General features: G+C 40.4%; 2 protein-coding genes across 8 annotated transcripts in view; one reads left to right on the top strand and one right to left on the bottom strand.

Annotated features, from left to right (window-relative positions):
- Positions 1 to 187: 187 nt before the first annotated feature.
- On the bottom strand, positions 188 to 7,515 carry DDX5 (DEAD-box helicase 5). 3 transcript variants are annotated; one of them, XM_032457071.1, is made up of 14 exons: positions 7,390 to 7,515; positions 6,662 to 6,840; positions 5,305 to 5,470; positions 4,858 to 4,954; positions 4,646 to 4,779; positions 4,462 to 4,527; positions 4,079 to 4,220; positions 3,838 to 3,998; positions 3,461 to 3,633; positions 3,002 to 3,112; positions 2,718 to 2,779; positions 2,567 to 2,626; positions 1,106 to 1,330; positions 188 to 898 (listed from the first exon to the last, which is right to left on the bottom strand). In XM_032457071.1, the coding sequence occupies exons 2-14, from the start codon at positions 6,703 to 6,705 to the stop codon at positions 495 to 497; spliced, it is 1,845 nt and encodes a 614-aa protein (XP_032312962.1). In that variant the 5' UTR covers positions 6,706 to 6,840; positions 7,390 to 7,515; the 3' UTR covers positions 188 to 494. The 3 variants fall into 3 exon arrangements, with proteins under 3 accessions (XP_032312962.1, XP_032312963.1, XP_006177473.1); XM_032457072.1 differs by having other exon boundaries at positions 7,464 to 7,480; XM_006177411.3 differs by lacking the exon at positions 7,390 to 7,515 and adding an exon at positions 7,129 to 7,283.
- Positions 7,516 to 7,518: 3 nt separating this feature from the next.
- The window catches only part of CEP95 (centrosomal protein 95), a 33,546-nt gene continuing 22,538 nt past the window's right edge, over positions 7,519 to 18,526 (top strand). For 3 of the 5 annotated variants that reach the window (XM_014553014.2, XM_006177412.3, XM_032457066.1), the window contains exons 1-6: positions 7,519 to 7,755; positions 9,243 to 9,371; positions 10,503 to 10,610; positions 12,493 to 12,603; positions 15,274 to 15,379; positions 16,797 to 16,912. In XM_014553014.2, coding sequence (XP_014408500.2) covers positions 7,656 to 7,755; positions 9,243 to 9,371; positions 10,503 to 10,610; positions 12,493 to 12,603; positions 15,274 to 15,379; positions 16,797 to 16,912 — 670 coding nt within the window. In that variant the 5' untranslated portion in view covers positions 7,519 to 7,655. Of the gene's footprint in view, positions 7,779 to 9,242; positions 9,372 to 10,489; positions 10,611 to 12,492; positions 12,604 to 15,273; positions 15,380 to 16,796; positions 16,913 to 18,526 lie in introns of all 5 variants that reach the window. The other 2 variants (XM_032457067.1, XM_032457068.1) reach the window with 2 other exon arrangements.

Raw genomic sequence — 18,526 nt, 5'->3', positions numbered from 1 at the left:
TGCCATAAGAACAGATCACTGTTAAGAAGGGCCTTCTGATCTCCCCACTTTCCAAAACTAAATTATGAAAAGGAGCAGTCTATTTATGATTCAAAAAAAAAAACCAAAAAAAAAACCCAACAAAAAACAACCATCTAAGCCAAGTTTTACATGACATCATATATGTAAAATAAAGTACCATTTCCACTTAATTCAGTCTTCAAATATTTTTTATTGGAAGGCCATGCATTGCCTTCATTTATCGTATTTCAAATCACTGTACATTTACTTTTGTGAAAACACTGCCTGCATTTTCTAGTACAAAAAAAACCTAAAAATTGTTTCAGGAATGTAGAGAAATATCCAACTTAAATAGCGAAAAAGTGCACCATAATTACTGCTGCACTGCAGTCATTTCTGCATTTCCCATGTTTCTTAAATAACTATCTTGTCTGGTAACACACAATATAAAGAGCAATTATGAAAAACAGACATTTACATATACTTCTAAAGTCTTATTGAGAATATCCTGTTGGCATTGGATAACCAATCATAGGTGCAGCCGCAGTAGCAGGATATGCATATGCCTGTTGGTTCATACCATTGTGCATATTTGGAACATTACTCCCATACTGCTGAGTGCTATCATAACCATTCTGGTAAGTACCTGTTGGATTACCAGTCCTAAAACTGGTCTGTATACCAGCAGACACAAAATTACTTCCAAAGCTCCCATTGGTGTAATTTGCAGCACTGTAAACACCATTCTGAGTTTTTGCCCCAAAATCTCTCTTAAGCAGACTAGAGTAACCTCTGTCATAATTTTCCCTGTCTCTAAATGTATTAAATCCACCCCTTTTGCCCGCAGAGTATCTGTCCCGACGGTCATCCTTCATGCCTCCTCTACCCCTGGAACGACCTGTTAAGAGAGAAGTTGCAAACTGATTACTTCCATGGCTGAAATCATTACTAACACAGAAGGGATTAGGCAGCTCTACCTGTAAGTATTTTCTAAACTTTGTTCCACACTGAAGATTTTACTCACCCGCCAATCCCACTTAAATGGATTTGTAGACAATAACGTGGCCCAAAACCACCAACATTTTTTATCAAAGGTTGGTCTTACCTGAACCTCTGTCTTCGACCAACTGAAGCAATTTGGGATTAATCGCTTGATTAGCTTCACGAAGCACAGAGATAAGGTCGCTCACTTGCTTTATGTTATTAGGTGTAAAGAAAGTGTATGCTGTGCCTGTTTTGGTACTGCGAGCAGTTCTTCCAATTCGATGAATATAATCCTCTGAGGAGTTAGGGTAGTCATAATTGATGACAAATTTCACATCTTCCACATCTGTAAGGTGTTGCAGTGTGGCAAAATAGCAATGTACGGAGTTTTGCACACCACAACAGCCAGACCAAAAATAAAAAGTTAGACAATTGTATTCCCAAGAAGGTATGGGCTGCAAAAAATAGTTAAAATGGTTATCCATTCTTTGTAGGAATACCACTGAGGTTGAGAGAAGGGGGGGGGGAACCACACACATCATCTGTATGCCTTATTACCCACCCAATGATGAGCCTGCCAAAAGGACATGTGTATATTTCCTACATTCCCACGTTAGCAAGTCCCCTTACAGATCATCAAGTGACATCTGAATGCTTCTGCGCTGTAGGGCCACTTGAAGGTTCACAGCAACCTCCTCGTGTGCTCATTTTGAGGACCTTTAAACAAAAATGTATGTGGTCCTTCGCATTACACACTTATCAGAAGTTCAAAATTCTGGCCACACTGCTTGTCTTGCCAAGACCTTACAACCGCAGCTGCAAGAAAAACATACCTGTCCCCCAAAAGTTGTTTTTATGCACTGTGTCTCGTCTAGGCAAGCGCTTCCAAGAAGCCAGGATTCACTTGAGAATGTGTCTCTCTCTCTGGCAGGTCTCGACATGACGACTACTGTGTAGGTGAGGGAGGAACTTTCAAAGCACTTTTTCCCACTGACTAAGTGTGAGAAGTTGCTCCTGCTCTAGATCTTATGTGCCAGTACTCACCAATTTGTAAAAGGCTTAGTACCTTTTAAAGCTGCTCTCTCCATTTCAAACTTGAACAAAAATTTCATTGAACATTGAAGTTTGGAAATATTTCTTCGACATTTCAGCAAACTCACTGAAACTCAAAGACCCACAGATCACAGTGAACAGTTTGAAACAATGCTGTACCATGGCAGTCATGCAAAGCATGGGACAGAAGAAATACCACGGCAGTGAACTGTGAGGATAACTTCCATTTTTTTCCCCCGGGAGAGAACAGTTTACGGGGCAGAGGTGGTATGTTCTGCCTTTTGAAGATTACTGGCACACTTTCAGCTTTTCACCTCTCTAATCGACTGGAAGCAGCCAGCCGATCACTAGTCCTCCATCCCCCTCGAGTCCTCCGATTGTCATGCCTAGGCCTTGCCACAAAGACTGCACCTTTATATGAAAAAAACTTAGAAAAAATGCAGAGGTTAAAGAAAGCAATAAACTTTCTTTAAAAAGTTATATGGAGATCTTCTGGAAAACCAAGCCATGAATTCGAGTTTGTACTAACCTAGCCCTCTGGAGGCCACATCTGTAGCAATCAGAATAGGAGCTTTTCCATGTTTGAATTCTACAAAAGAAGGCATATATATGTAAGATCACTGATGGGAGTGAATTATAGGTTTTGAAGGAAAAAAGAACCCTTCCCTTGCAATACTTACCATTTAGAACCCAGTCACGTTCCTGTTGACTCTTGTCACCATGGATACCCATGGCAGGCCACCTAAATTAAAGAAGTTCTATTAGTAAATTCACATTTAAAATTTCAGATTTTAATCAAGGTCAGACCCTTTTAATTTCATTCACTTGAAATAATGTATGTACAGTCTTAATTATACTACCTGTTTATTCCCATCTATAAAACTCAAATCACCAGGGATTATAATTTGCCCCTCTGCTAAACTCAGCTCTAATACAGCTGCTTCAATGGAAGAAGCCCACATACCCATCTCTCCTCATCTTTCTAGTAAGTTCATCACATCTTCTTTTGGTTTCAACAAAAACAATGGTTTTATTCTCCTTCTCACTCATGATCTCTTCCATTAGGCGAATAAGTCTTGGGGGAAAAAAAAAAGAATTCTGAATTCTAAAAGTTCATGGTTATGGTTAGCAAAATACCAACTTTAATTCACATGGCTGCAAGTCAAAAAGGAAACACCTGCTTAACCTCTTGAATAATTCTACCCTTAGTCTTTAAATAAACTCCAAGACTTTTTTTCTATAGGAATTCTGTAAATACGGTGATAACCAATTCCCTGAATGAAGGAAGCAAGACAATTCAGAATGACTTATAGACTTAATTTCAAATTAACGTTGATTCCACTCGTTAAAGTCACTTTTAAGATAACTTACGAAACTGTGGCTCATATTTGTAAAGTTGTTTTTCGAGTTAGTTAAGACTTACTTTTCATCCTTTTCTACATCATGACACACATCCACAATCTGAAGAATGTTGTGGTTTGCACTCAATTCTAGTGCACCAATGTTTATATGAATATAGTCTTTCAGGAAATCTTCAGCAAGCTGTCTTACTTCTTTTGGCCAAGTAGCACTCCACATTAGGGTTTGTCTATCAGGCTAAAGATTTTTAGAATTAAAAAAAAAAAACCATTAGGGAGTCGGGTATAGCTCAGTGGCAGAGCGCTAGCATGCCTGAGGTCCTAGGTTCAATCCCTAGTACCTCTACCAAAAATAACTTATTAATACATAAAAACATTATACGTTCTAACAATGAATTTAGAGCCAAGTTTAAAGAAACAAGGCATTTAAAGGGCATCTTACTCTTATCTGATCCACAATCTTCCTTATTTGGGGTTCAAATCCCATATCAAGCATTCTATCTGCTTCATCAAGGACAAGGTAGGTGGTTCTTCTTAGATTGGTTTTCCCACATTCTAAAAAGTCAATCAGTCTTCCAGGTGTTGCAATACAAATTTCCACACCTTCAATTAAACACACAAATGTTAACCATGACATCTGTAACTTTTAGCACCATCAGTGACAGGTAACTCATATTACTCACCTCTCTCCAAATCACGTATCTGTGGTCCCTTGGGAGCACCACCATAGATGCAAGTAGACTTCAAGCGACATGCTCTACAGTATTCAGCAGCTACTTGCTGTACCTGTTGGGCTAGTTCCCGAGTTGGTGCCAGCACCAAGCACTAACGAAAGAGAAAGTAGAACAGCTTTGAGAAGAGTCCTGGGTTCCAAAGTACTGATTTATTACCGTTATAAAAGCAGATAATTTATTTTGCTGTCCAATACCCAAATCAGCTTTATGTCTCCAGCTAAACGGGATAACTTATGTCTCTAGTTGAAATCACCACAAATTGTCTTTTGCTACCTATTCTATGAATCTCTACACTTCTAACCCAAAGTTACAGACTACATATGTATACTTACAATAGGTCCATCACCCCTCTCTAGGAATGGCTGATGATTGATATGGACGATGGCAGGCAACAAATACTGTTCAAAGAGGAAAGTAAACAAAAGTTATATTAAAATACTTTCGGTTTCTTTTAATTCCCAACCCATTTTCTCTAGCACACATCACAGAATAACTCAAAAGCTCTCCCGAACTTACAGACAACGTTTTTCCAGATCCAGTTTGTGCTACCCCAACCATATCCAATCCACTTAGAGCAACTGGCCATCCCTGAGCTTGAATAGCAGTGGGTTCAGTAAAGTTCTGCCTTGCAATCACGTCCATGACATTTGCTGTAATTATCGATAATTAAATAATTATAATGCCAAAAAAATGGAATTTTAAAAAAAGTGACAGAAACTTGCACTTACCAGGAAAGTTCGCTTCATAAAAATTCAGAACTGGCTTTGGGCAGTTGTGACCTCTAACCGTAATTTCCTTGCTTCTTCTGTATGTCTCTACCTCTTGCTACAAGACAAATTATAAAAATACAGCTAAGTCTCAGAACAACTCCCCTTAAGTAAAAATGCAACTGATAGGCCCCTAAATGTACAGCTGATTAGCTACTTTAAGATGGCCTTTAAAAATTTGGATCCACACATGAAAACCTCATGTAGGACAAGAACCACCAACCATTCTAAATACAGAAAAATCAAAGTCGCGCCTATCTCCAAAAGTGAGGCATCTCTTCCCCAATAAAACTTACTGGGAAAGCGTAAGTTCCTTAAGTTTGGTCATTTGCAAGATATTCCTAGTCACTTTTATTTACTGCAAATTCACTGAGTTATAGCCTGATGAAGCCACATGAAGTTACTCACTGCTGTGCGCCTAGCCAAATCAGGGTGTTCTTGATAAAAATTCTTCTCAAATTTGGGCAGCTCATCAAGATTCCATTTCTTTTTAACCAGTTTCTCCCCAGGGTTTCCAAACTTCTTTCCAGATAAGGGCCCTGCCCTGCTTCCTCCAAATCGAGGTGCACCAAACCTAAAATTAAAAAAAAAAATTACATCTTAAAACATGTTACAGATTTACCACCCTTGACACATGCTGAAGATCAATGAAAGACTTCTGGAGATGGAAGACTCAGTGCTGTCCTTAGTGATGGCAATTCTCTCAAAACCCACACCACCACATCCATCTTATTTCCCATGGTACCAAGTACACATTACTGAACCCAAATCAACCACCCGGGATTTACCAGGTCGGAAAGCTGCCTGCCCAAGTGCTAGAAGCTCAGATTACAAGGAGAGAGAACAGCTGGATGAGATGGTAGGATACCAGTCTTTCCCACGAGCTTAAGAACTAAACATTTGCGATAGACAATAAAGAACGAACAAGCTTAACAGCGATGTTATCAGCTGTTTTCAAGCAAAGCAGCTTCGGTTTTAATGGATAACGGAGCAGCACAGGCAGAGAGAAAACAAGGAAGGTGGTCTCGGAGACATTTATGCAAACCAGTTGGGAGGAAACCCGCAGAAGGGCTCCCGATCAAGGTAGGAAAATTACATAACGCGAGAATAAAGAGGAGGAGGAGCTGGAGACAACCGGGGGAGGAGTCCCGGCCCGGGCGGAGTCGGCCGGGCGGCGTTCCCGCTGGGGCGGCGCTTCCCCCTTTGTCTCGCATTTCTCTCTGCGCCACATTTTCTCGACGCTGCCATTTTGAGCTCCTCCGCCGGGCGGGGTAACAAAGGCGCCGCCGCCATGTCCGACGCCGGCATTTTGTACTCGCGGCTCAGCCACATGGCCGCTTCCCGCGGCGCCGGCCATCCTCCTGCTCCCACCGCATCAACGGCTTCTTAGGCGGCCCCCTCGGCACCCACAGAATCCCCGAGACCCCTAAAACACCTCCCAAAAGGGTGCACCTAACAGAGGCGACTTCGTCCACCTCGAAGCACCGCGCTTTCCTCCCCTCGAAACACGCTCAGAATTCTCCCAACAGCTGCTAAATCATCGAGGCCGCGATACGCCCTCCCAAACAAAAAGCGATCTTGAGGACCGTTAACCGGGAACTCTCGGTCAGTTTAGAACAAATATCAAAATGGCGCAAACCGTCGACGGAGGAGGCCCAAAGAAAGACAGAAGCAGCCAACCTCCCACCGCCACCCCGCCTCCCGCCACCCTCATCGGCTTCCCATCCCCCACTGCCGGGCCTGACAGGTCAGTTCCCACACTCACCCTCGATCCCGGCCGCGGTCTCGGTCACTCGAATAACCCGACATGGCGTCAATGGTTGCGGTTGGCGGGAAGCGAAGCGGAGAGAATTGGGTGCGACAAGCCGCTGGAATTGGCTTCGACTACGGCGAAGCCTTGCGGGGGCGGCAGCGGTGGAGGGACGGCGATGACAGGAGCAGGAGCTGCCAGGCAAGAGACCGGTGGAAATGAATGAGGTGCCGGCCGCGTCCCGGCAGCCGGTTTTATAGCCTGGACCGCCTCCTCTGCCGCAGAGAATGCTGGGAGCCGCTCTATGACCTAATCACTCCGCCCCTGCGCAGAGGCCGCAACGCCCGTCGGCATTCCGGAATCCGCCATGTTCTCGCCCCTCCCCCCGACCCCTCCCTCAGAGGCGCCGGATTTTCGCTCTTTTCAACGATGGGCCCCCACCCACCACTGGGTTGCTTCAATCTGCACGCTCTTGGCTTCACCTTGTTCTCGTCTTCCACACATCAAAGAAGACACCCCGCCCTTTTCCAGGTCCAGCCCAGACAGCAAAATGGACAGCCCAAGTCAACCCACTGTCCACTCGGAGATGTTTACGTCTCCATAGAGCACTCACGCCCATGACCTAGCGATACCGGAAGGCGGGGCCTGACACTGTCACGTGGCTGCCCCCGCCCACCGAGTGAACGGTTCGCACTACTTCCACAGTTGGCGTCGGCGGAGGAATACAAAACAAAATAGCTCACCGGAAGTTCCGTGCTAAAGCCTCCAGGAGACTAGCCGGGGCTCCTGGGTCACCCGGACTGTCAAACTCACTCACCCTAGAGCCCCTTAGCGGGGTGTGACAGGAGGAGAATGGTATCTAGAGCCCGCAAACCGCCGCTTCGGCGCGCGCTGTGAAAGGAAGTGCTCCTGTGGTGACCAATCAGCAGCGAGAAGCCGTTTTAACGTCCCTCCCTCTCTCACCCCTCCTTCCCGGCGCTTTGGTGTGGTTCCCCCTCCTATCGGCGCTATGTCTGCGCTCTGCGGCCCTTCCCGGACACCGTCCTGCGCGCGCCGGCCTGGGAGTCCGGCGGCGACGTGCCTCCGCGACATGGCCGGCTCAGAGGCTGGTGAGTCTCGGCCCGGAGTCCCGGTGTGTGTGGACTGAAGTCCAGTACAAGTCCCCAAACACCCTTTCCCATTTTATCTTGAGGCTTCGGGCGGGTCTGGGCTGCCGGCGGGGCTCGTGACAGACACCTGGTCGTAGTCGGCGGGTTCTCTGGATAGGGTGTCTCCGCCCTGCGCCCTGTCCGCTTCGAGGCTGTCGAGCGCAGTTTTGGGGTGGAAGATAGAAGGGTCCTTCGGCGAGGCCCGTAGCACTCCCGCATCCTGTCTGCAAAAAGAGCAGCCAGAAACTCATCTCCTGACTGGTATTTCTTTGAGGAATCCAACTACTGGCGGGCTGCGCTTTTGCATTGTGGGGACTTTGGCTGTGCCAGCATCTGTATTGAACTTTTGGGAACTGGCACACTTAAGATCTGTTGATGCCTTTGCCAAAGCAGAGCAGGGGTGGACTTTTCTCTTTAGTACTCTCTTGAGTTACCGGCTTTGTCTAGCACCGCTTATGAAAAGCGAATTGATTTGTTGTTTAGGACGCTTTCATCCTTTTCTCCAGGACAGCGTTCAAACCAGTTGTCATGGTTTGGTCAGCTGTGAGTGGGCAGAGAGAGAGAGAATGTGCCTTGAAGACAGTCTCACATATACATAAACACACGCATTTATTGCTGGAACATTACTGAAGATAACAAACACAGAATAAAAGAACTTTCCCCTTAATCGTCAGTCATTTCAGGGAACAAATGTTTCAAGCTTTCTAAATTACCTGTGGTCGAGAAATTCTTGAAATAACTTTGTTAATCCCAACAATATCTGGGGTAAGGGGGCTGATAACACTGAAAACTTCGACCATATTGGTAATGTGGTAGCTCTGAATTTGGAGACGTTTCTGTGTATTTCCCATATTTGCCTTTCATATACATCAAATATAATTTTTTAAAAAAACTTAACAAATGCAGTAGTGCTGGTTTCATTACTTCAGTTCTTAACAGCGTCAGTTAATCACCACCTACTTGGGCACCAGAGAAATTCCAACTTGCAAAACATAATTGGGTAAAAACATGACTAATGCTACTGGGAATTTGAAGCAACATCGATTAACAAGTTTGTAGTAATCTCAGATTATCATTAACAAGCCATCTTGTTCATGACGTAATATTTCTGTTTACTTGTAAATATGTTTTAAATGAAAAGACCTATGCATGGCTTGTAAAATAAGAACTATGATAAATACTTTAAGATTTTAGGTTGCAATAGTAAAAATTGGATTTGAATCATAGTTTTAACTACATTGAAATTGTAGCATTCTGAAAATCACTCCAAGAATTTAAATACATCTTTTCAAAAATCATGGCCAGGAGGGCCTTGGAAATTCTCTAATAGTCAAATTCCTTATCTTCTACAGAATTCAATGTCCCTTTTTGTGGTAGTTGTTTTTTAAGTGAATGTATATAACTTTTTCTGATACTATTTAAGGCTGATCTTTTCCCTTTCCCAACAGAGTGGGTAACCATTGCCAATAATCTTCTTTTGAAATGTCATATACATCTGAGGATTCGAGAACTAGAAGATTGTGATGCTAATGTTTTTATTGCTCTTTATCAATCCATTTTGGGAGAAAAGGTACCAGGTAAGGTAACTAAAAAGTGAAAGTAATAGTGTCCTAGGCTAGAAATTTCTAGTGCCTTTAGTTAGAGCTTGTAGTATATATAAGATCTTGAGTCTTCTCTTTGCCTACATCTTATTTCTATCTAAATGTTGCATTCATTGATTTAAAGTATACCTTATGAGACCTACCCGTAATAATAGCTTTGGTTCTCAACTATTTAATCATGCCCAGTGCTCTGTCAAAGCCACACCCTTTCTGTAAATGCACTTTTGCAGGTTCTAAAATGGACTGGAACTTAGAAACTTGTTGAGTCCTGGTACTTAACCAATTATATGGATAAGAACTGGTGTTTGTACTATGTCCCTGGTTAAATATCTCAGAGTCATTATCCAGCAGTTTCCTCTGCTGCTTCTGTTTCTTTGTATAATTTATAGCCATTGAGCATCTGTAGTCTCTCTTTTCGCTCTATTACAGTGAGTCAGTGCCCCCTTCACTTTCTGGAATAATGGGATGGCCTCTAGCTGGTACCGTTAATGCTAGTCTCAACCCTCTTGAGAGTTCAGAGGCATGTAGTTATTAGACCAGGCTTTTACAATACTTTTTTTATTCTTCCCCCAAACACTCGACTTCCTCAAATACCAAACTCCAAATTTAAGTTGTTGTTAAAATCTTTCTGCACACTGGTCTGTACTGATCTTTTAAATTTTTATGCCAATAATTCTAATAGGCTGCCTTAACAGGATGTACAAGAACCCTCCTTTCACACTTCTTGTGGGGTTTTTTTCTCTCATGGAAAGCAGCCCGTGATAATGGGTTGAAGTCTCACCTCATGTATTGCCTCCCTTTTTAGCGTATTAGCATCTCCATGAATTTAGGGACCTCTTTATCTTTCTTTATTATGGTGCTTATTTTAGAGCATTTTTACATGTGTGATGGTTGGATAAATATTTAACCATATTCAATCAATAAATACCCAACCAATAAAGGTTTTACTGTGTGGAATTCAGGCTCTATTTATCTATACTTGATAGCCTGCTCTGTTTGGGCCAAGCTTTCTTTTGTAGCAGTTGACCTTACTAAGAGGCATGGTCAGAGACAGAGATGAAAACTTGGACTCTGGTAGTTGCAAAATTATGTAGTTTTCTTCCTCAGACCTCATAGCTATTCCCAGGAATCAAGAAGATGAAGCTCACAATGTACAAGCAGTAATTGATTCACTGGCTTTGGATTACCTGCAGGTCAGCTTGTCTCACATAACAGGTTAGTATATACTTGACATTAGATAACTTTGCATTTTACTAAAATAATTTGTTAGGTAGAACCCTAGACTTTGTTTAACCAAATGAGTAAGCTTGTGAAATAGACTAACCAGCCAGACTGAGTCAAGACAGTTGACTGGTATAGTTAAGGCATCCATCCTTGAGAGCTTTTTCCAGGAGAGTCAAACACTGAGTTTGAGTTTGCAATGCCTGAGATACAAAAATCCTAGCTGGTAGTTTGAGGTATGTTTTTCTGTTGGTGTTACTTTAAAGCTGCCTTGCTACTTGTTTGTAGTAGCTAAAAAGTAGAAACACTTAAATACCCATTAATAGGGACAGGTTAAATAAATTATCATAGTTCCATACAGGGCACTACCCTGTAGCTGTAAAACATGATTGACGATGCTCTTTATGTACAGTGTTCCTTATTAGTGGATAATCCTGGGGTTTCCCTGTTCTTGTGCAATTTGGAATGGCTTTATTGCCCTAGTAGGGCAATTTCTGGTATTTGTACTTACTGTATAAACATACTATATACCAAGGATGTGTCTGTTTGTAGAACTTTTTAATGCCGAGCTGCCCCTGACAACTTATACCTACCCCATAGAACATTGCAAAATTGCTTACCTCTTCCAGTAGACTGCAAAGCAACTTTTTACTCCTTATGAGCTGTTTAAGGCAGTTTCTCCTGCATGGTGAAGCACTGCATTCTGGAGGGCAGTCTTAGTTGCTGGGTTGGCAGAATATGCTCCCTATCCTGGAAACCAGAAGTCCTGGGTATGTCCTTGGGGTATGCTTGTGTTATCTTGTTAAGCCAGAAAACAGGGCTTAAAAACAAGATTTGTTTAATTGTTTTAAACAGAAAAAAAATTGCTCAAACATTGACTAGCTTTACTAGTAGTGTTGTAAAATATCAAATTTCTGGTTTAGGTTTGTTTTGCATCATGACCGAGGTTATGAATGGCTAGATTATCTCAAATACAGAATTTCTACTCTGCCTCTCCCATACTGGTTTGAACTCATGCCAGGCATGATCTCCCAAGGGACAACTCAAGTGTCTCAGGAGTTAGGTTCCATCCATACCTGATGTTGATTGGAGTCCATTTTAGGTGGCATTAAGCATGTCAAGTTTCCATGCTTTTGCCAGCTCATTTCTTGTCAACATTTCAACTTAATTTATTAAAAATCTATGATGAGCCAGGTACTGTGCTAGGAACACTTTAAAGATTAGTTTGTAGATATAAGGTGGATATGGTGGGAGGTAAGACGAGAGAGGTTGGGGGGTGAAGTAAGATTAAGAAGGGTTTTATAAGCAGGGAGCCATGGTTGGTTTTTAATTTAAAAATATCATGAGCTATACAAAGTGAATAGGAGTTAACAAATTAAAAAAATTAGGAATTGTGGATGAAAGTACCCCAGCAAGGTTTTTGGTTTTGTTTTATATTTCTCTACTGCTGTTGTCTTCAGGTCAAACCACTGTTTAGAAGTAGGATCCCATAATCTGAAACTGTGTTCCCAACTGCAGTTTTGTTTTTTTTTTTTCAACCAGCCTAATAAAGTTGTGCTTAGTTGCTTTGTATTTTGGTATAGATCTTAGAGAATCTTTTCTTAAGGCCACATATTTTGCTTCTTGAGAGATGAAGGACTATGCCAGTGAATTATCAAACATACTATTCAAGATTATCCCCTTTGTTTCTTCAGATATAATCAAGCTTCAAATAATCAATAATGTTTTTAATATTTATAATATTATTGTTTCTCCTGGATTAGTTTATAATCATCGTATCTTGACCAATATTTTCACAGTGCTATATCCATTTCAAAAACATGAGGCTTTCAATTTCTTGGTTAATTTTTTTAATAGCTCTGTATTCTGTGTTCAGGAGAAAATATAGTGAAAGGAGATAAAGAATCTATTAAGAATCTTCTAGAAATATTTGATGGGTTGCTGGAGTATCTTACAGAACACATCAGTGAAACATCTCACGAGAAAAGTAAGTTTAAGAATAAAAATTTGGTTTGGTTTATAGTCTATGTTATGTCCCTTTTTGCCTTTTTTCCTTTTGCCTATTTTTATTCATAAGAATTAGAATCACTAATACAGTATATCTGATACATTATTGTAAAGTAAATTTCAGTTCTCCATGTTCCATGTGCTTGAAAACTCTCTCCTAGACTGTCATCATGTCCTATGTCAATTTGGAAGTTGCTTATAAATTACTTTAAAGCTAATCTATAATAGAAAGCTAAATTCTGGTTAAAATTGCTTATTGTCCTATTACATGAAATTACTTCAAAATTTCCTATATTAGAACTGCCATTTCTGTTACAAATTTGAATAGTACAGAGGCATCAGCAAGAAGAGTTGGTTTGTTTCTGTCTTCAGCCTACACTTAGGTTTGTGACATCCTAGATATTTTTTATTTTACTCCTTAAGTAACTCAGTTCCCCAGGTTGTAATAGTTTATTGTGTGAAATTTTGAGTTTATGTTTTTTATGATAGTTTAAAGATCATTATGGCCGTATTATTTTCCAAAAGAGTTGTGGTATTTAAACTGGATCAGCAGTGTATCAGAGCTATTCATAATCTTTGGCTCCATTAATACAATTTCTAGGGATTTGTTCAAAGGAAGTAATACCAAAAAAAGTTAGATGCTTGAAGGTCTTCATGCAATGCTATTTATCATATTGCAAAAATTTTAAAAATACTATATGTCTTAATTTTTGATTGGTCAGGTAAATAACACTGTATATCATGGTTGGAATAATATATGACCCATTTGAGAATCGGTTTGCTATTATTGTAAAATTATCCAAAACAAGTTTTCAGTAGCAATAGCAGTTAATATAAATTCTCATACAAATGAAGACAAAAAAAAATTGGGCTAGGCTTGTCATTCCTAATTCTTGTATTGTTGATGGTGAGATCTATGCTGTGATTATAATGTCTGAAATTAATCTTAAACTTTTTAGTCAGAGATAGTTTTCTAACTTTTATCCTTGTTGCTGAAAAGATTTAAAAGCTTACAGAGGTAAGTCCTGGAAGGAAAGATTGAAAGGCTTGCCACACTGGATATTTCTTTTTCTGTTTCAAAAACTTTTGAGTGTTTAATATACATTAAATACCAACATAGGTACTCTGGGAAGAGTCAAAGCTGCATGCCATGTTTATGGCTCTTAAAGGAACCTAAACTCAAGTCAGGGAGACTGCCATAAGTAAATAGAATAAAAACATTGTAGGAATAGGAGGGCGGGGAATGACATGTAAAACTCACCTAATTCGAGGCTTCCAGTAGATATTTCGATGCGCTGTGGCTTTTAATCATTTTAGCAGCCAAGAGTAGGAGGAAGAAAACCACCTGTAAGAGATTAATTTGAAGTGCTCTAATGACAGCGGCGGTTTTTACAGTGTAGTGGTTGACCTCAGGTAGGGAGGGATGGTGGGCAATGGAAATGGAGGGAGGAGGACAGACCTGAGAGATATTTACAAGTGAGCTGGGGATTATGAAATGCTCAGGGAGGGGACCTTCCCAGGGGGAGGTCGGTAGTATGTGCTGAGCTTAGTGCTGCTTGGAGGGAGTTGCCCAGATGGGGCCTCCCTATGTGGTAGTACCATAGTGGACAATGTTTTCTAAAATCTGATTCTCACCTTTGCAGGTCCAGGTTTCTATAGCAGTATTTACCTAGAGTTGACCAGAATCTTCAAAATGCCAGTTAGTAATGGGAAATAAATCTTTATTATCACTAGTCATGTCAGGTATGCAGTTTCTTCCTGGTACCTGAGCTAGCATTATCATTTACCACTGAAGAGAAGAGCAAGGGATTAGAAGGCCGACTGTGGGCCAGTTGCTGCCCCTCACTGTGTAACTGAGTTTTGTCCCTCACTGTATGGCTGAAGCTCTCTAAGCCTCCGTTTTCTCCTCTGAAATTTTCTCACGGTTGTAATGAAGGTTGAGTAAGTAGATACATGTAAATAGTTTAGTACTGAGCCTAGCCCAGAGTAAATACACAGTGAATATTGATTAATGTTAAAATATTGCTTGGTGAATATAGAAATAGAAAAAAGTGAAGGTGGATGTGGAAATCCCTAGAAGTGGGATGGAAATCCAGTGGATCGATCTGAATTGTAGGAGGTTTCACCCACATATCACTCCCCTAGTGCATTACAGACGCTGTGAAAGTGTATTTCTCAAGTATATTAGGGTAGAAAGAAGAGTGATAGTCTTAAGGAAAATTTCATCCACGTCTTGATGTGGTCTCACTCTGAGGCTAGGGCAGGATTGTCTTGGAGCTTGAGTAGGCTAACACATTCATGTTTTTCTAAGCCACGCCCTAGTCATCTTGCCTCAAACATCCCTTACAGATAAAGAGGTTTAAAAAGTAATAAATGAACCTATCACCTAGCTTAAAAAAATAAAACACTACTAATACAACTGTAGACGCTGCTTTTTAAAGCAATACTTATGTTGCTTCTTTGTTAATCCAGCTAGTACATGCTCATTGCAGGTAATGATTTGGTTCTTAATTTTACTTTCACAAGAGCCCAGTTTACCAGGAAAAGGTTGAGGGTACTTTACTGTCCTTCCCTCTGCCCACCCCCTGTAGAGAGACAGTTGCATTAACTTGAAGTTTCCTTTGTGTTGTTTTTAATCTGTTCTGAACAGGTGAAACTGGACAGAGTTTTAAAGAAACCTATCAAGGAGAACCTTTGGAAGAGCCAGAAAGTACTAAAGAATACAGATCATCATGGAAAAGAGTTTCTTTTGAGAGGTAGCACTCAGTGTCATTGAATTTAATCAAAACAAGTTATGCTTTTCCTTCTACTAAGAATTAAAATTGCACACCATGTATCAGAATGACAGCAAAACAAAACAAAAAACAAAGCTAATGTGAAAATTTTACTAACTTCTCGTATTTAAGACCTCCCTAAGGGGGTTTTAAGACCCTCGAGCTGTGTATAATACTTCATTCTCAGCACTAACCGCCTACTTAATTTAAAATTTTTCCCTTGATCATCAAAGTAGTTTATGTTCCTTGCAGAAAACTTGGAAAGTGCAGAGAAATAAAAAAGAAGCAAAAAAAAAAAAAAAAAAAGATGAACTCTCATTCAGAAGTAAATAACTGCTTGTTAACATTTTGTTGTCCTTTAGTCTTTTTACTGTGTTTTTCTTTTTTGGATTTAATCATACTGTTTATATAATTTTATTTCTTGCATTTAAAAATTTAACACACAAACCCTTTCCCTAAGTTGATAAACTCTGAAATCATTTTTAATCCCTGTATAACATACCATTCTTATGGGTGCATTATAGTTTACTAAACCACTCCTGTAGGTAGTTGTTTTTGTGTTTTTGTATTATTTTTTTAATGTGGTACATACCTTTGTTTGTTCTTTCTCCACCCTCCTCCCACCCATATCTTTAAGTTACATTCAAAGACTTGAATATTATAAGGCTGTTAAAAGTCACCAAATTGCTTTCCAAAAAGGCTGTGACTATTTATACACCCACCAGCAGTATAAAAGTGCTAGGTTACTGTGCCCTCGTGAACCAGTATCAATGACCAATATCAGAGTTATAAAATTTGTGCTACTTTCATAGGCAAAATAAAGTGTCCTTACAGGTTTGATTGTATTTCTGATAAGCAGAGGTTGCACATGATGCTATGACTTTCTTTTAAATATCTGATTATCATTTTTTAATGGAGTTTGTCATGGTTTGAAAAGCACAGGTGAAGCCTTGTTTAGAAATAGTACATTGTGGAAAGTGTGTCTTAAAGGGAGACCATCGTAAGATGAATTGTCTTTATTTTTCATTATTAGACTTTTTAAAAAGTGCAAAAATGAAACAATACAGGGATATTTAATGAATTAATACCCTACTCAGTTCCCTTCACTTCCACACCCTTAAAGTAACCAGTGTTTGTTGTTCTCTGTGTGTATTCTTGTATACATTTAATTTTTGACACTTTATACACAGCTTTTTCCACCGTACATATGTCAGTCAGAACAAAACAGATAAACAGCAACAAGGTGATAAGCAGCAGAAGGGAAAGTCTCTTTTCTGCACACAGCAGTGAGCAATCTGAATACCCACAGGCAGGCTGCTTAAAGCTGCTCTCGGGGTCCTCACAGAAAGGGCCGTCTGTGGTCAGGCCAGGCCCTGAGTAAGTGAGGGAACTCTTTCAGGTGCTCCTTGTCCTCTGAAGCCTTGGGCCCCTCTTGGGATGGAGATGAAGCAGAATCTGCTGCTGAAATAATTAGACTTGGAGACACAGCACACACGTTTTCTCTAAGAAGTAATGGTGAGTAGTGAAACTTTAAATATCATTTATTGTTATTCAGTGTACAGCTATGAAAATGTAAATAGTTATACTTAGGCGTGTTTAAAGTTTTCATTTGTTTTGTTTTCATATTCTTCTTTATTTTTTTTATTGAAGTACAGTCAGTTATAATGTGTCAGTTTCTGGTGTACAGCACAACGTCCCAGTCATGCATGTACGTACATATATTGGTAGGAATGTTTAAAGTTGAGGAGAACAGAGTCCTAACTGGACATCAGAGTTTAAGTTCTACAATACCACTATTACCTACTAAATATGAACAGTTGTCCAAAGTGAGTCAAGTGGGAGGCCCAGGCACATGGGCAAATAGGTGGATGCAAATTTGTCATGTAACATGCAGGACTTGATACTTTGGGGAAGAAAATTCTGGATGCAGCTTAACAGCCTGATTACACTCAGGATACCCCTGAAGTGCAGTTCCCTGAGCTGGGTGACTCACTTTTTTTATGGTTTCAGCCAAGTCTGTACATCCAGTGGCAGTTTTTCTTCCAGGCTTCAGGCCATATCCCAGTCTCCTGCTTATGCACAATAAGCCTGAATATCTTTCAGGCCCGTTTTGAGCCTCTCACCTTTCCCTACTCCAACCAGTCGCACTCCCTGCTCTTCCTACCTTGATTGCCTTGCTCTTCTCTTGGCTTCTTGTTGTTTCTTTTGTTGGGATTCTCTTCCTTTCTGTTCTTGGAAAATCCACTCTATACATAGCCCGGCTTCTGAGGCTCTGTATTCATATAGTGTGGCCTTTTCACCTTATTTCAGTAACATCATTCTCACATTGCACAGTAACTTTGAGTTTGTCTATTATGTAAACTGTGAGTTCCCAGGGACAGTAGCCACCTCATATTGGTTCAGCAAATACTTACTTAGTGTCTTCCCTATGCCGGTCAGTGGTGATACGGTGATAAACAAAACAGACACAAATCCCTTCTGTCATAGAGCTTACATTCTAGATGTGGAGACAGTCAATAAACAAGACAAATAACGAAATATATGATAAAATTATTCACCTGAATTTTCTTATTCATCATAATTGAAATTAGCAAAACATCAGGCCCACAGTAAGTATTTTTTTGAATGTTTGAACAAGAATGCTAGAGTAGAATGAAGTACATTAAATTTTGCGAATCAGGTGGGCAACACTGTCATCAAGACTCTGCTACTGGCTGTGTGACTTTGGATATGATCCTTTTCTGAACTCCTGTTTCTTCAAGTATGAATTTAAAGAGTTCAATTAAACCAACTCTGAAATCCCTTTCAGCATTAATATACTCTGATTCCAAGAAATAGACACTTCATTCCAAAGAATTATGTTTGAACCTAAGTCTGGAAGTTCAGAGAGTTGACCAAAGACATGAACTTGCCACTGGGATGGGCAAAGTAGTGGAATGACCAGACTGTAGGTAATGCAGGAATGTTTCTTGAAGGCAGAGAGTCCGATGGAAGGGAATGGGGATTTTAAAAATGGTGTTCTGTGATAGCAAGTGCCATGTACAGAGGTTCCACCTGTAAAAAGTGAATTAGTTGTTTTCAGATTTTAACTATTCAGATTGTAATGCAATTAAAGCAAAGGAGAAAAAG

The sequence above is a fragment of the Camelus ferus genome, chromosome 16 (assembly GCF_009834535.1).
Source record: "Camelus ferus isolate YT-003-E chromosome 16, BCGSAC_Cfer_1.0, whole genome shotgun sequence".
Taxonomy (NCBI): Eukaryota; Metazoa; Chordata; class Mammalia; order Artiodactyla; family Camelidae; genus Camelus; species Camelus ferus.
This window is presented reverse-complemented; position numbering and strand designations above follow the sequence as displayed.

Bases quoted from the DNA above. Each gene is read 5' to 3' on its own strand.
- DDX5 (XM_032457071.1), bottom strand. From the start codon at position 6,705: ATGTCGGGTTATTCGAGTGACCGAGACCGCGGCCGGGATCGAGG. The intron at 5,471-6,661 runs GTGAGTGTGGGA...TTTTAATTTTAG, and splicing joins GACCGCGGCCGGGATCGAGG to GTTTGGTGCACCTCGATTTG. The intron at 2,627-2,717 runs GTAAGTATTGCA...CTTCTTTTGTAG, and splicing joins ACGTGACTGGGTTCTAAATG to AATTCAAACATGGAAAAGCT.